This window comes from the organism of the source record quoted next, unplaced genomic scaffold, assembly GCF_019419815.1.
Source record: "Pyrus x bretschneideri cultivar Hongxiangsu unplaced genomic scaffold, Pyrus_bretschneideri_v1 Contig121, whole genome shotgun sequence".
Classification (NCBI taxonomy): Eukaryota; Viridiplantae; Streptophyta; class Magnoliopsida; order Rosales; family Rosaceae; genus Pyrus; species Pyrus x bretschneideri.
In genome coordinates, this window is record NW_025999415.1 from 428941 (window position 1) to 445575 (window position 16635).

The 16635-nt window shown below is 38.4% G+C and overlaps 4 protein-coding genes across 5 annotated transcripts; 2 read left to right on the plus strand and 2 right to left on the minus strand.

Moving 5' to 3' along the window:
- The first annotated feature begins 1148 nt into the window (after nucleotides 1-1148).
- Nucleotides 1149-2190, plus strand: LOC103964906 (chlorophyll a-b binding protein of LHCII type 1). The gene has a single exon (XM_018651817.2). It carries the CDS (start codon nucleotides 1222-1224, stop codon nucleotides 2017-2019), a length of 798 nt encoding a protein of 265 aa, XP_018507333.1. The 5' UTR covers nucleotides 1149-1221; the 3' UTR covers nucleotides 2020-2190.
- Nucleotides 2093-11247, minus strand: LOC103964923. 2 transcript variants are annotated; one of them, XM_009377916.3, is made up of 20 exons: nucleotides 10980-11247; nucleotides 10600-10898; nucleotides 10366-10483; nucleotides 10179-10261; nucleotides 9662-9885; nucleotides 9449-9566; nucleotides 8949-9031; nucleotides 8551-8754; nucleotides 7718-8074; nucleotides 7273-7423; nucleotides 6510-6698; nucleotides 6085-6291; nucleotides 5886-5978; nucleotides 5422-5636; nucleotides 4724-5287; nucleotides 4562-4642; nucleotides 4388-4473; nucleotides 3125-3856; nucleotides 2771-2924; nucleotides 2093-2637 (listed from the first exon to the last, which is right to left on the minus strand). In XM_009377916.3, the coding sequence occupies exons 1-20, from the start codon at nucleotides 11107-11109 to the stop codon at nucleotides 2562-2564; spliced, it is 4164 nt and encodes a 1387-aa protein (XP_009376191.2). In that variant the 5' UTR covers nucleotides 11110-11247; the 3' UTR covers nucleotides 2093-2561. The 2 variants fall into 2 exon arrangements, with proteins under 2 accessions (XP_009376191.2, XP_048434471.1); XM_048578514.1 differs by having other exon boundaries at nucleotides 10366-10486.
- A 58-nt stretch (nucleotides 11248-11305) lies between these two features.
- On the plus strand, nucleotides 11306-12597 carry LOC103953086 (autophagy-related protein 8i). Its single transcript, XM_009364810.3, has 5 exons — nucleotides 11306-11467; nucleotides 11573-11628; nucleotides 11757-11809; nucleotides 12097-12215; nucleotides 12343-12597. The coding sequence occupies exons 1-5, from the start codon at nucleotides 11428-11430 to the stop codon at nucleotides 12441-12443; spliced, it is 369 nt and encodes a 122-aa protein (XP_009363085.2). The 5' UTR covers nucleotides 11306-11427; the 3' UTR covers nucleotides 12444-12597.
- Nucleotides 12598-13676: 1079 nt separating this feature from the next.
- Nucleotides 13677-16540, minus strand: LOC103953085 (tRNA:m(4)X modification enzyme TRM13 homolog). Its single transcript, XM_009364809.2, has 9 exons — nucleotides 16312-16540; nucleotides 16176-16241; nucleotides 15667-16035; nucleotides 15350-15587; nucleotides 15144-15201; nucleotides 14652-14738; nucleotides 14402-14533; nucleotides 14136-14274; nucleotides 13677-14006 (listed from the first exon to the last, which is right to left on the minus strand). The coding sequence occupies exons 1-9, from the start codon at nucleotides 16383-16385 to the stop codon at nucleotides 13781-13783; spliced, it is 1389 nt and encodes a 462-aa protein (XP_009363084.2). The 5' UTR covers nucleotides 16386-16540; the 3' UTR covers nucleotides 13677-13780.
- Nucleotides 16541-16635: the final 95 nt, after the last annotated feature.

The following is a 16635-nucleotide window of genomic DNA, read 5'->3' on the forward strand; positions in this document are numbered from 1 at the left end:
AAACAACATTTGCTTTCTTAAGGTTGTTTGTTGCTAAATGAAACTATAGCCACATGCTCCTATGATCCAATTAATTTTTGATAATCCGATCGGCATATACCTGTATTTTTAAATTTTAAATTCTTTTCTAACACTTCATTTGTGTGCGATTTGTTATGGTTTGCATTAGCTGATAATAAAATCAGAATAATAGTTTGATGCTCTTAGTTAGTACCAATCTCCTTACGGTATTCTCATGGTTTTTTTCTTGACAAATGATAAGATAATACTAAACTCACTTAAACCACGGGGGTGGAAATTCGAACACGAAACTTCATATGCAAGAGCATCTACTCTTACCCAAATGAGCTACAAGTCAATTGCGTACACTTGGGATTATTCGAACTTCCTATTTCATTAGAACAACATAATCGAGCAAGAGAAGAATTTTGGGGTTCAATTTGGTGGATGTTATAATTTGTTTCTTATAATCGTTGTACACTTGTAGTGTGGTGCAAAACTTAATTTCTGAGTTACTAGTCTTCTCCAAATCCACTAGTATGTATAGTTGAAACTAAGAATTGCTTTCAATAATCTCTAGGTCTTGACAAGGATGAAACTGAGAATTTTTTTTCATGCATGACTTTTGCAAGCAAATACAATTTGTCAAACATTAATAGTTAATAAGTTAGCCAAATCAAATCCCAGACTATATTAGTTCTATTTTAATATAATAGCCAGGAAATTTCGAAGCACTGCCAAAACAAAGGAGAGTACATAGTAATTTATATACGACAATGTAACATCCGCTTTTACGTGGATCGCCACCACTTGTTAAATTCATGATCACACTACCAGTCGTTAAATATAACAATGTATACAGTATATTGCATACTCGAGAATTTTCGTAACAAGGGATGTCCTACACTTGGGGCTACGAGAACTAGAGAGTGACTCAATATCTGTTCTGGGGAAATAGTCCAAAATAATTTGAACACAATCCGATTGCAATTTGCAATGGTATCCTTGATTGATTGGATGGGAAGGTGAGCTGGATGCTTAAATCACTACATCACCCCTTTGAACCAATCAGGAAAAGGATCAAGATACACATCGATTCTGGATAGGATTCTGGATCTCACAGGACCACCCTATAAAAACAGAACCATCATATTCTGCACACTCAAACCATCTAACAATTTCATCAGCATCTTCTCTCTCTCTCTCTCTCTCTCATCCCCAATGGCAACTATGGCTCTCTCATCCCCATTCACTGGGAAGGCCATTCCTCTGAACACACAGACAGAGTTCTCAGCTGTCCAAGGAAATGGTAGGGTTTCTATGAGGAAGACGGGGAAAAAGCCTGCTGTCTCATCAGGGAGCCCCTGGTACGGTCCTGATCGTGTCAAGTACCTAGGCCCATTTTCCGGTGAGGCTCCATCTTACCTAACCGGAGAGTTCCCTGGTGACTACGGATGGGACACTGCTGGGCTATCAGCAGACCCCGAAACCTTTGCCAAGAACCGTGAACTTGAAGTCATTCACTCAAGATGGGCAATGCTTGGTGCTTTGGGCTGTGTTTTTCCGGAGCTCCTCTCCAGGAACGGAGTCAAGTTTGGAGAAGCAGTGTGGTTTAAAGCAGGAGCTCAAATCTTCAGCGAAGGTGGCCTTGATTACCTTGGAAACCCAAGCCTAGTTCATGCACAGAGCATTCTAGCAATCTGGGCAACCCAGGTGGTTCTCATGGGTGCTGTTGAGGGTTACCGAATTGCCGGAGGACCCCTTGGTGAGATCACCGACCCACTGTACCCAGGAGGCAGCTTTGATCCTTTGGGACTTGCAGATGACCCAGAGGCATTTGCAGAGCTTAAGGTCAAAGAACTCAAGAATGGAAGGCTTGCCATGTTCTCAATGTTCGGCTTCTTTGTGCAGGCCATTGTCACTGGAAAGGGCCCCATTGAGAACCTTGCTGATCATCTGGCTGATCCTGTTACCAACAACGCTTGGGCTTATGCCACCAACTTCGTGCCCGGGAAGTAAGGACACCTAATCAGTGTGCACAATAGATGATTTTTAAGCTACCTACTTGCATGTAAAATTAAGCTTCAAAAAATGCATCAATGGGGAATTTTAACTTGATCTTGAAAACTTGTACATCCATTGAAGCTAGATTATACAATTTACTGTCATATCTATTATTTTCTTATTACAGTTCACAACTCCAGATTTTTCATGCGAACCGCAAAACTGGATAAATCAGAGCTAAACATACTTTGTGTTTTGCATCAATGACCCAAAAGAAAAATGAACGCTAAATATAAAGGATACCTATCACCATATCATAGTCCTCTAAGAGTTTACAATTCTTGTCACAACCTAGCTGGTCTTCTACACATGCTATGCAATTCAGAGAACAAGAATTTGCAGATGGCAGACCAGAGTGAAAACTGTGAGACTCTTACTCATGATAGCAGAACCACTGTTACTAAAACAGCCGGTAAAAACATGATTGCTGGAAAGAAAACACCTCGCCATGTGAACCATTAAATCACCAAAATACCAACTTGACTCTTCTGCGTTCATCAACTGACATCAAAAGATTCAGAGAACTCAAGCATTTGCATTCCTCTCCCAGCTACTGCAATCTGATAATGGTTCCTAAATGAAACACAAAGAATATTTGGTAAAATGTCAAAGAAGTATGGTATCAGTTCATATCATGCTGATATACTAAATCATTCTGCTATGAAGTTAGTTGTGAATCTATGTTAGTACAAGGCACTTTACTCACCGGCCACACACTTTAGCATCCAGCGCTTCTGGCTCTGGCACACTTATGATGAAATAAGAACCCTCAATTAGTTTACCTTCATCCTCTAGACGCCAGCACCTGACACGTTGATCAAGACCAGTGGAAAAAACCCAAGATCCGTCTGTCCAAACACCTTCATAAATAAAACACAAATTGATTACACAGTAAATACAGTGAATTTCAGCAAGAAAAATTACTAACACTAGTCCTTCAAAGGTTCTAGGAAAGGAGACATAAAAAAAAAAAAAAAGTTTAAAGACAGAGTCTTTATTCTTAACGTTGGGAATTACTCTACAATGGGATAGTAATCAGGTTTCAAAGAATTTCCTTTACCCTTTACAGCAGAGCTGTGAGCTGAAGGGACTTTATCATGATTTAGGAATCTGATCCAGTAGTTCTTGTCTTGACTAGAGTGAATAAGTTTTTTTTTACTTCCAAGTTCAGTGACTGAATTTGTAATTTCCAGTGCCCTATTCTCAGATCCAGTGTTTGATGCTGAAACTGACAATTCAAACGTAAGACAACTAAGTGCTTGATCATCACCCCCACTAATTAAATTGTACAGAAACCCAATTTCAGGACTTCGACAACCCTCTACATCTGAAACATGGAGAGAATTGACACCCGATTGATGAATGGTCTTGAAAACAACTAAAGGAGATATTTCACATATATCAGATGAGGAATCAGAAGCATTCACTTCGGAAGCAGTATCATCAGCTTGGGAAGAAACTGTTCTGCTCTTGTGATCATTTTGCATCGATGTCATTCCATCCATAATGTGATTAGGAAAATTGTGTTTAGTTTCCTCTCCAGCTTTTACAGTGGTGGAACCAGTGCCCAGTCTATTCTTTGACATGCTACTGCCTAAAGATCTCCACTGTCGTCCACCCTGACTTCCCCTCCCTGTCCGTGGCCTTTTCTGACAATCAATGAACTTTCCAACATCAAGTACTGATACAAGTTGCATGAAAGCTTGAATGCTTTTGGTGAGGTCCCAAAAGGCAATACTTCCGTCAGTAGCCCCACTAATGAGAATATACAAACCCCCCCTCTGAACATTATCTGCAAATCAACTTATATTAGAGACAATACTTTGAAAATATAAATTCAAAACATCAAAACATTAAATTAGAACCAAAGTGAAATACAAATAATATTCACAACCCAGCAAGAACGTGCTTAGGCAGTATAAAAATCATGACAAGGGACAAAGCTCAGGTTACAAAGAGAAAAGTGACCGTCTAGATTTTCAAGATATGAGGCTCACAACTATCTCAAAAATATCAACCTGGAGCTCAGAGAAAGGTATTTTATGCATTATAAATTAATAGGGGTGTCGAGTTTAATTTAAAATATGAAAGACCATCTCTTATGTTCAACTAAAGGACTTTAGACGCATCAGTTGTGACAGTACCAGTAATCCAAGAAAAAAAAAGGGGAAAAACATCAGATCAGAGAAGGCTATGTGTACAGACTTTAATCAGTACAAGGTTCATCCCAAATTCAGAAGAGGGATTCAGAAATTTAAAATGGTGAAATTTCTAAAACCCATACACCATTTCAAGTCCATATATGATCCATTCAATGACTGACCTTCAGAAGGGACGCATGTGGGAAGGATGACATGCTGCAATGCCAAAACTGGTGATGATAGCGGAACCAACACAGAAACATCAAACCTACAGTATCATAGAGGAATGTCATATATGAACTATGACGTGATGCGAAAATCATTAAAAATAGAAGATAGGGCTCCCTCATTAATACCATAGCCTATAGGGCAAAACTAGAGCCCGCAATGCAAGGGTGGCATCTGAACAAGCAACAACAATAAAACAAACGGTAATCCTGAAAGAAATCGAGAACTTAGAATTAGATCAAAAAGAGAAATTAGATAAGAATAGCAAACAATTGGTCATTTCCTATTACCTGGAACCAGCACATTTGACCAAAAACGCAGTGACAGCTAGGTATCTCCAGTCATCTTCATATTTATCCTTAACTGAAGATTTGAACTCCATATTTCCCTTTTTTGAAGACACTAATCTAGATCCTGCATCAGCTTCTTCAGTAGAAACATTCCCAGCTAGACCAATTTTTTTCCCTATATTGTCTGGAAATTTTGGATTACTAGAATACTTGACTGGCATATCTGTTGAAAGCCACTGGAATGACATTGAAGATGACTCTTGCAACAAAACTTTATTTCCATTTCCAGTGATGTTATGCTGCTGATCAGATAGTATTTCATCCTTTTTGTTCACCTTATTACTTCTTAGTAGCCAAGAAGTTAAGACCCGCTTTGCACCAACTGAAATCAATAAAACTGGAGTTTCTCTGTTCTCCGCTGCTGCATTTTTTTCATTTATGCTGGCCGCATCTGATGGAACAATGTATAACTTTGACACACAGCATATTGATCTCACAGCTGATCCACCAACATGCTCCCCAAGCAATTTTGATGCAGACCAATTTTCAATACCTGGCGTATACCTAAGTAAATCATTATACATTTAGCTGGTTTTGCATAACCCTCTGAAAAGCCCCAGTTTCATAGCGGAGGTGCTCAACTACTTTCTCTCTTTTTTTAATTTTAGAAAGTAAATTGCGAATAATTGTAACCATACCTAGTCAACCTCACAGTTCCATCTTCACACCCACTAGCCATCCAACTAGATCCAGTGAATAGGCTGTACTTCTCATCTACTCCAGGTTGCAAATCTTCAGAGACAAAGCATACGGAATGCATCTCTCTCCCATGAAATTGCATATGCAAATTCCTGGAGAGCATCTTCCTTTCACCATCAAGAACCCATCGCCTATGGATATAAATGATCTCATCCTGAAATTCAAATAAATATTGTGCAGACTTTTAGTGCAGGCTTTAAGATAAATACAACATTTCTATAAACTTGATGAAAACTTACTCTTTTCTATTTCAAAGTAAGCAAATGAAATGCATACGGAATGATCAAATGAAAAGATAGAGTAACGTGCCTAGCAGAAAAAGAATATTTAATGGCATAAATAAAACTAAAACAACTCATATCGTAGCCTGCTATGGATGTCTACTTTTTGGTCAATTACGAACCTTAACGTATGCAAAACAGTTCTTTATTTCTGGTATATCACCAAGATAATAGGAATGTGGCCGCCTCCATCCACCACATGGAATTTGGACAACCTGGAACATATACGGATCCTCAGGCACCAAAATAAATAACACAAAAAACTTACAATCGTTTCAGGGGAAGAAGTTATAGGTACAGCCATACAGGAAGGGACAATACCTTGGTTTCAGTTACTAAATTCCAAATTATAAAATCCACCGATGCAAAACCAGCAGCACAATGACAGGTTGACAACTCATTAACAGAGCTATTATCAGAAACGGATTCAATAAGACTCAACTCTTTCACTTGTTTCATCCCTATAAATTGCAAACTCTTCGTATCTCTTTCATACTCCAGATAGCATATACACCCATCTGCTCCTGTCTGAGAAACTGGGAAATTAAGAAAGCAGTCGTATTTTCTCTGGTAACAGCTATAAAGTGTTTCTAATAAAGAAAAGGGAAAAGGTAAAGTTTAAAAGGCATTACAATTTCTCACTACTCACCATACACAAAGACACACAAATAACTTTGGAAATAATGGAAAGCAAGTGTTATAATCAGTCATCACTCTCGCAGATTAAAAGTCAATTGTGACCATACCGAGCGTATTTCAATCTTTTCGGAGCTTAGTCTAGCAACAGCCAGACTTGAAACACTTGATATTCCATGAGCTCCTTTGAAGTAATTGGACAGAGATATTTTCATGTTAGGTTCTACCGTTCCATGCAAGACACTCTTCAACAGGGGGAACGAAATAAGATTACCACGTATATCTCCACATACCAATACCTACAAAAATCGACCAGAAGAATATAAAAACAATTAAGTTTATCTGGACCATACCAAATAGTTTCTAAAGAAATTAGACTAATATCAGTTTTCTCTAGATTTAATTCAAGAACTGAAAAGTTAACCAAGCCACATCTTTTCACATGATCAACAATTCATGTATAATCTTTTATAAATTTAGGCAAACAGTTAAATATTTCCTTAGACTTGTCCTTAAAGTCTTCATATCTCTCTGTACCTGAGCAGTAGTCATAGTCTCCCTTTATCTAACATACAAGAATATTCAATAACATGATTTCATTGTGTGTGTGTGTGTGTGTGTGAGAGAGAGAGAGAGAGAGAGATGAACAAACACTAACGTTGGGAAGGATAGGATATATGATATGTCGCTTAACACAACAGTGACCACCATGTGTTATATTTTGTCTTAATTTAAGCTGGCCAGTGTCAACCCACACTCCACAGGGTTTCCCTGGTATTTAAATATTCCATCGTAGTGATTCTGGACACTTCATGCCAATCACAGGACCACGTGCAAATTAAGAGGAAAAAGAAGACAATGGAAAACAGTTACCTCTTCCTCCAACAATGCATCCAAACACATTATTCGAGTTCCGAAAATTGATTTGAACTCTGCCATAAGAGAGACATTGCAGCTCCTTGCAGAATGGTCAGACAACCTCCAGAGCTTTAATGTTCCTCTAGGATCAGTGGTGAAGATATACCTACATGGTATGAACAGCAGAATTGGTGATTTAAATATTTTATACTTCTGCATCTAAAATTTAAAGCAAGGCTTGGATGATGTCTATCATTGGAAATTTAAGTGGCACGGGTATACCATTCTAGAAAGTGGAACACTGGTATGTGTAGTCATTATATGATATGGACCACCCTTGCCAATTATGGACAACATATATCTAGAATGAAGACCTTGATAACATAGTTGCAATGAAGAAATCAGGTATTGAAGAGAAAATTGATAATTATTTTTTAATAGAGCAAAGACTGATCATTACCCAGAACCTAGTGACTTGGACCAATGTGTTCCTAGGAGTTGCCTCTCTATCCCAGCTGACCAAGTAAGGGAGAAACCCACTTTAGGAGTACAAGCATCACGTATAACGCCAACTATTGTTACGTTTCCTTTTCCGTCTCCAACAGAAACCCAGTCCTCAATGCTGGAGCAAAGTTCAAGTGGTTCTGACAACAAATCCATACAAACAATCTGGACCTCCTGACTGAGGCGGACGAGTTCAGTCCATTCAACTTCTCCAGTGTCCAATAATCTAGCATGGTACAGATAGCCGTGGTTTGTTGAAACATAAAGGGTATCCTCACATGCAAAGCTCAAGCAACGGACGTATTCGCTTTTGCTGGACCAAATCAGAAAAAGGAAACAGTATTTCTTAATACCAATGTAAAGTAAGATAACATTACTATATTCACTAGATTTCAGGAAGACAACATCTAAGAAACATAAACCAAAATAAGGAAAATGCGTGTGCATATATAAGTGATTATAAGGTTTTGCTTGGATTCTGAATATTGAAGAATCAATTTTTAGGCCTTAACTACCCTTCACTGATCGTTTGCAACACATTAAAAATTCTATAAAACATCCTCAATAGAAACAAGATTTAAGAGGTTGGACTCTTACAGCCACAATACTTCTTAGCTGTGATGCCAATGAATCAAAACCCTAGCTGAGCAGGTGGAGGACCAAATTGTTATATAGCATTTTCTAATACAAAACAATATTTTACCAAGACTACAAACTTAAGTTTTTATTTTCTTGGAGTTAAGAATTTGGGAAGGACCCCAAAACCTTCTTCAATAATCAAAGCATTACCTGTCCAGAGGTCCAATATTCTCTGAAAAAGTAGGGATATGAGCTGTGTATGTAATCGTTCTATTAAATTCTTTTGTATCTGCATGTCCCTCCAGGCTCCCAGAGGAAGTGTGCAGCTGATGCACTTTAATTGCAGAATCAAAACCAGCAGTAATGAGAAGTGAAGAGTTTGGATCATACAAACAACGCCATATGCCCCTTCCTCTGCACATAACAGGACCACAAAAAGGGAATGATCAAGGCTGTTACCAGAACGGCAATGTTTCTGGAATAACTACCAACAATTTTTTTTTCTGTAAAATTTATTCTTGCTATTTCTACAACCATTTCATTTACAGATTCAGGTAAATAAAAATGAATTCAAATCATTGACAGAAAAAGAACCACAAGGCACTTACGTGTGCTCCTTGATCATCTGAAGGTGTTTACCATCCAGTCCCCACACACGACATGTGCAATCCTCACCAGCAGTGACAATCAACTAAAACAAATAAATGGTTTTGGAATCAGCAATCCATACATTAGGAATTTTACAATCTAGTCTAAATCACCAGGACCATTTCCATCATGAGTTAATCACACGCGAGACAAACCCAGTGTGATTACGTAAAAAGTTCAAGTTGACTTGGATAATTGATTTTGGAAAGTTTATTCTTCTCACCATACATATTGACACAGTGATTAAATGGCATGCTTAGAGATAGATAGGATTGAAAACACAATCAAATGAAAAACTTTCCCCAGGATTTAACTGAAGCTAATAATCTGTTCTTATCTATATTGCTTTGACATGGTGAGTTGATTTTCCAATGATGTTATTTTGTTTGGACGGTAGAGAAACAAAAAAGAAAGGAGAAGAAGAAGACAATGACTGCTCAAAAGCTTTTGTAAAGCTTACTGAACCAAGAATACAGCAGTCCCAAACTCGGGCATTGTGACCAAACAGCACAAGGCCAATGGACTCTCCTGGATTCTCAGAATGCTTTGTTTCTGCACAAACTGCCCAGACACGAGCACTGTACCGAAGAAGAGACAAAGTTATTGAATGGAGACACTCTCAAGAGGAAAACACATGATAGTAGTTTTAGGATCATAGAATCAACAAATTCACCTACGATCGTCAGAGACAGAAACCAATTTGGTTCCATTAAAGGACCAGGCTATCCGAAAGATGGAACCTTCGTGTCCAACAAGTTTGCTTACATGAACAGCTTCATACTGGCAAGCATGAGGCTGAACAGAGTCTGAGAATGAATTTATCTGATCAATGCCGTCTTCTACTTGATTTGTTAAAGATGCAGCATTATACCGAGACACCACTTTCCATACAATGATCTGCGGAAACCCAATTCTTTAAAAGTTAAGAGCTTAAGAAAAACAGAAAAATCAGTACATTAAGACTATTAATAGGGGCATAGGGGAAAAGGCGGTGATTCACAGAATACGTAATGAATCAGATCCCTTTGAAAGATTTTTGTAATTATGAATCTATGACAGTTTTCTTTTCTTTTTTTCATTTCAAAACCTCGGTGAAACTTAGAAAAATAGAACAATTTAAACAAGCTTTGGGTGCATATAGTAATCATTTGGGTGGGTAGGGAGAATCATGGAAAGAAAAGACTAGGCACCTCATTATAGATAGTACCAGATGCAACACGGAGAGCTTGAAGAGTGTCTCCCCATAACCGCATTGAATAAAGAAGGGTCCTCTCTACAGTTCAAATTAAAATTTGAGTACTTGAACTTCAAATAAAAATTGGAAATCTAAAAAGAAAGCTCAAAACAAATTAGTTAATTCAGTTAGAACTAACTAACCAGGATGTTGAACTTCAAGAACCACAGCAGAAGCTGAGAGATCCCATAGATGGACAGAGTTGTCACTACACCCTATAGCAAGACAATCACCTTCCCCATTTGAGCCACTCACAGAGCCCTGCTACCAATTCACCAATCAAACAACAAAAACTAAATTCTCAACTCCACAACCCGAGTAAGCTAGCTGGAAACCCATTAGTTAATGAGAAAAAGCATTAGAATTTGAAGGTTTACCTTAAAGACGGAAACATCCAAGACCCAGTTTGAGAACTTTGGCAAGGATTGCAATAGAGTCAAACTGACATTGACTTGCTGCACCATTTCAATCTGCAAACTAAACATCTTCACTCTCCTTTCGCCGAACACGGAAATTTTGAAAGCAACAGAAGACGCCAGTGTTCCCTCTGCGCGTTCAGTACTAGAACTAGAGCTACAACAGATTATCCCGTGCACTCGAATCCCTTGGAACACATCGAACGATCTCACCATTGTTCCCATTTCCAAATCATACACAATGATTTGCGAACCCGACCCTATTTTGTGCATTCAAATCAACATTACAATGAATTTGAAGCTGAAAGGGTTTAGAGAGAGAGAGAGAGAGAGAAGCGTACCTGCGAGTAGGTAAGGGAGAGCAGAGAGGGGAGAAGGAAGGTGGAGGAAGCAAAGGGCTGAGATTTCTCCGAGGTATTGGCCGCTCTGCAGACGCCATGAACCGCTCTTCTTCTCCACTGCCATAGCCATGCTTTTGCCTTTGCGCAGTGCTGAAACTCCTTTGCTTCGTTTGTTGTCCGAGTTTCCGACTCAACCGTTTGAAACGTGAAGGGTTTAAGCGTTTTGACGGGCCTCGCCGGGTTGGACCCAAATATTCGGCCCAAAAAAAATTCGTTAAAATGCAAAAGAAAAGATAAACCCAAGAAGTAGAGTCATCTCGTCTGCGGTTGCATCGCGTTTGCGGCACTCTTTTCCTCTTCTTCTTCTTCTTCTTCTTCTTCTTCTTCTTGTTCCTTCCTCCTATCTCATCAGAGAGTCAGAGTCGGAGAGACAGAGCGACAGACAGCGATGGGTCGAACAAAAACATTCAAGGACGAGTTTACATTTGGTGCGTTGGGATTCTACAAACAAAATCTTTGCTCCTTTTGTTTGTTATTGTTTTTGGAATCGGGCTGAGGCTGATATGTAAATCTTTTGAAATTGTTTTCTTCAGATCAAAGGATTGAAGAGTCACGGGACATGGTGGCCAAATACCCTGATCGAGTCCCCGTAAGTTGTTCTTCTGAATTTTGGGCCCCAACTCTGTTAATCTTCTGTATTATTAGTCTTAATCTTTGTTTTTTTTTGGTAATTTGAAGTGAAAGAGTTTAAATCTTTGATATTCATATTTACTGTAGGTCATTGTGGAAAAGTATGCGAGGAGCAATCTTCCTCAGATGGAAAAGAAAAAGTAAGTTTATAGACCTCTTTTGTATGCAAATCACAGTTTGTCGCATATGCAAAAGTAACTCACCAGAAACACCAAACCGAAATAGTAAGGAGTCTAGGGTTATGTCTTTCATTTAGGTTAAAGGTTGTATTGGTCACTAGCATTCAAATATTTATATTAGTTTCCTTGATGCCAACTGCCAAGGACCCAATAGGATATACATGCATGATACATACAAATGAACTTGATTGTTAGCACCCCTATTATAATTAACATACATCTCTGATCGATTATCTCTTGGATGACAGATACCTTGTCCCTCGAGACATGTCCGTCGGCCAATTCATTTACGTTTTGAGCAGCAGACTTCACCTGGCCCCTGGAACAGCTCTCTTCGTTTTTGTGAAGGATACTTTGCCTCAAACAGGTATATTCAAGTCAAGTTACTTCCGTGTATCATCGGCATTAACATTTCTTGTTTCCGTATTTTTGTCATGTATATATAGTGCTAATATAGCAGCAGCGCTCTTCGTTGTTGGGAATGTGATTTGCAGCTAGTTTGATGGATTCTGTATATGAATCGTTCAAGGACGAGGATGGATTTCTGTACCTGTGTTATAGCACTGAGAAAACCTTTGGCTTTCATCATCAATGAAATGATGATGCCAATCTTCACACAAGATCTTGAACAATGATTTCCTCTACTTTCATACTTATCTGTCTCGGTATCTCTGTGCATCATATGCAGACTTTATTCTTCAATTTCCCAAAAAAATGGAAGGCTTCAAATTTTAGTTGTTCAAACTTCATTTCAAACCTTGCTCTTTACAGACATTGTTTAACTTATAATTGGGTGAATGTGATCCGCGATTGACATTGCCAATGTCGGAGTGGTGTATCTGATTCTTATCCACGCAATAACTTTTCGCATGCATAAATTCAACTGATGCTACATTTTGTAGCAATCTTGTTACAAACTTCCGCGTCCAAACGCACCAGTGAGTCTCAAGTGTGTTTTTAAAATTTTGTCGCCACTTTATTGATTCAAATTAACACTCTAGATTGAAGCAAGAAAGTGGTAATGAACCCCTCTTTTTTTCTAAGTACAAACTATATCGAAAACCCAACAAAAAAGGGGGAAAATGAACTAATTGAAAACCTGACCGAATATCAAATTGAAACTGCAAAAAAATCAAACCGAAAATTATTAGTTCAGTTTTGGTTATGATGGTTCGGAAAATAAACTGACGTGAACCGAATTGAATGAGATATAGATTAATATTTTTATTTATTTATGTTTTGTATTCATCTTTGAAAGCTAATTCCGAGTCAATCTTTAGCCAAATTTCAATCCAAGGCTAGGCAAACCCAATTTAAGGCTCAAATATGTTGAACCTTATTCGCTATATATATTTTTTTCATTTTCTCTTCTATTTCTACGGAAAAAAAAAATTAATAAAACTAAAGACCGAAAAAGGACCGAACCAAAAGAGATCTAACCATAATATTTCGGTTTCTCCTTTACAAATTGCAAAAATAGAATTGAATGGTAATTTTGAAATTTTGAACCAAATGAAACCAAACCCACCCCTAGTATTAAATGCATTGTGTTCAAACTTACTATTTTCGAATTATGTTCTCCATCCACAATTATCCTGATTCCATCCGAATATGTGGAAATTTTAGAATTTGAAAATTGTAATTCTATCCGATTTGATTTTGAAATTTCGAAATGAAAATTAGAAACATTATTTCGGAAGGATAGTGTGAAATGAAAATTAGAAACGTTGTTTCAGATCCTATCCTTCGGAAAAAACACCCTTTAATTTTAATGGAATTGGTTCAGATTGTAATTATTCAAGGAGCATATTGCTGCCACTAATCAATATGAATGAAAAGTCCGCTCTTGCACTTGACAGCCAAGCCAGCAAGAATTTCCAAACTAAAAAAACAACTATGAATGCGGGTTCAATACAAGAAGAAAATTATATCTCAAGAATGGTTGGTGCATCTACCAATCAATAGATGGTTTTCAGGAGAAACGCTAGACGGAACGTGTTTGACAAACTCTGCTTCTAATCCTCGTTCCTTCATCCACATTAACCTACCCATGTCTATAATCTGCTTGCACATAAAACCTAACACAGCCCTTTCAACTGCCTTCATACTTCGCACACAGTCTTCAACTCCATCGTCTATGCCACATTGCTTCCTTTCACTGTCACAACATAGTTTTTCCACTGATAAGCAACCGTTACAAAAGAGGACAGAAAAAGGGAAAGCTATCTCGTGGAAAGCGTAACCATAGATCAGGCTATTCAAATAAACACAAGTTCAAGATGATTACATGGATTCTAAATGCGGTCTGCAATCAGTAACATCGGGAAGATTAGCACCGTGATCAGCATCTACTGCCCAACTAGTAAACCATGTAATTGCATGGAATACCTCTTTGGTGATACCCAACTCTAATAAATATTTTTTATCTGTAGGGAAGCCAATTTTATACAGCCCGTTTAACGATGAAAAGATATACGCATGTAGTTTAAATGACATGTTACTTCAACAACTAATTTATGAATTTTATGGCGAGAAAAATTGATTAGTGATTACTTATGTAGTGCTTCCACTGGCAAAGATGATGACAACATGTTGCTATAGCCAAACCTCTCAGGTTTGGGTTAACACTGCGCCATTCGATATTGCTTTGCAAGTGTTCCCCAAGGCAACATCTCAGAGTTAAATCTGCATAAGAAACATACAAACAATATTAACATGAAATACAATGATTGCTATGAGACTCTAACTTCTTATCTATATGTGATGACTTCTGTGGCTTTAAGGTGAGTTTATCGTTGACTACCTGTTGCAGGCCCACAAAGATGTTTCCCAATAGCCAGGTACTGACCTCCCCGCAATGACTCAACAGCATTCAAGTTTAAATCCTCAACTGCAAAAGTTAAAATTTGAACTATAACAAAGTATCCGCCATCTTATATATAACAGAAAAAATCACATGCTATGATTTCTGCCCATGGAAACAGATGTAGTGTCTGGGACAGACAAATGGAGTTGTACATCCAAGTCCCAGATAACTAGCCACATGCACAGGGGCGAACCATGTGGGCTTGAAATTTTGTGAAACTGCATACAAGTATCTGCATGTTTATAACCAACATCTGCCTATATCTAAATGAGAGTTGTAAAAACTTAACTGTCAAGAAAAAAATAGCACTGCATTTATTTTTTTCCCTCAAAAATCCCATCGCACTTAAATTATCATATTCTGATTGAGATACTAAAACTACAAGAAAATTTTATAGTTTCTAGTAAACAAAATTTCAAGAAATCTTACTGTCAATTCTCAAACGCTGCAAAATCAATCTCTCCTTCTGACGCAGGGATCGATCAGCCTAGAATTAGCATTTTCATGACATAGAGAATAAATAAGTTATTAGACAATCAAGGTCTGCGAAGGTGATAAGCATATTCAAATTTCCCTATATGAAATACAAGCAATCAATCTAACCTTAGGAAAAGGATGCATTGAACCAAACTAACCTTTAACTTGTACGATTTCCTCTCAACCAGAAAAACCTTTTTAATCCCATAACAATCTGCCAGCATTTGTGTCAAGTATCCTCTCCCCGCTCCAAACTCAACCACCGCAGGAACACCATTGCCATCACCAGAGTCAGCCCTCTCTCCTCCTTCCGAATTCTTCAATACCCCAAAATCTTCCAAGTTCCCAAGAATTGACACCTGCTGCATAACATGTTTCTCTTGAAACGGAATTTTTCTGCAAACAACAACTTAATCTTACACAATCAAACAACCCCTACGATGAGAACAAACCAAACATTCCAGCTTCTACATACCTGTCTACCTCTCGTTTAATCCACATCCCACAAGCTTCTGTCACCTTATACGAGTCCCGAATATCCTTACACAAAGATTCATGAACAGACTCAATTTTTTCAACTAATTTGTAAAAGTTAGGCACAGTCATACTATAAACAGCATTCCTCTTCATCTCCGAAACTATGTCCAAAGCCCCCAACTCGGGCTCATTAGACGATGCCAAATCTCCGGGCCCGTCGACTCCCAACGATTCTATTTCATCGTGGTCGTCTTCTTTGCCAGCATTGATACCCTTTTGGTAAAAGGGTTGGTTGGTCAAAGACTCCACTTGTTTGAGTAAAGGGCACCTCCTCACATGTCCTTCGAGATTTTCGCTAAGTACAGAGCTATTCAATCACATAAAACCAACACAACAAATAAACAGTTTCAATAACTCACTTGCACACACACAGAGACCATGTTTGCTAAAAGCAAGAAGATTCAAACTTCACATTTCATAGACTAATGAGAGAACGAAGGAACTTACTGAGAAGGGTCAATTGGGCATGGAATCCACTCGCCGTCCGACCTCGCTGTGTGGTTCCCACAAAACCTACCATGATATGAACAATCACAAACCAACTCTAGAGAGAGAGAGAGTGAGAGAGAGTGAGTGAGCTTACAGAGAGTCGTTGAGGGGGACATTGGCACAAAATCTCTTCTTTTTCGGAAGCCAAAACTTGCATCGAGTCTCCATTTTTTGCTCGGTTTTTTTCACTCCTCACCGCTTGCAGCCGAGCGAAGTTGAAAATGCTTCTTCCACCTGGAGACGGTGCTGGAACGCCTCTTCGTATAAAATAAACGCCGCGTCGTATTATTAGGTTACTGCTGGGCCAAAGCCCATTTGCTGAAGCCCAGGGACAAAAAGTCCCCTTATCCTCAAAAACCCTATTCCCTCTCCCTTCTGATAAGGGCACATTTGAGAGAGCCGAAAGTTGAAACCCTAG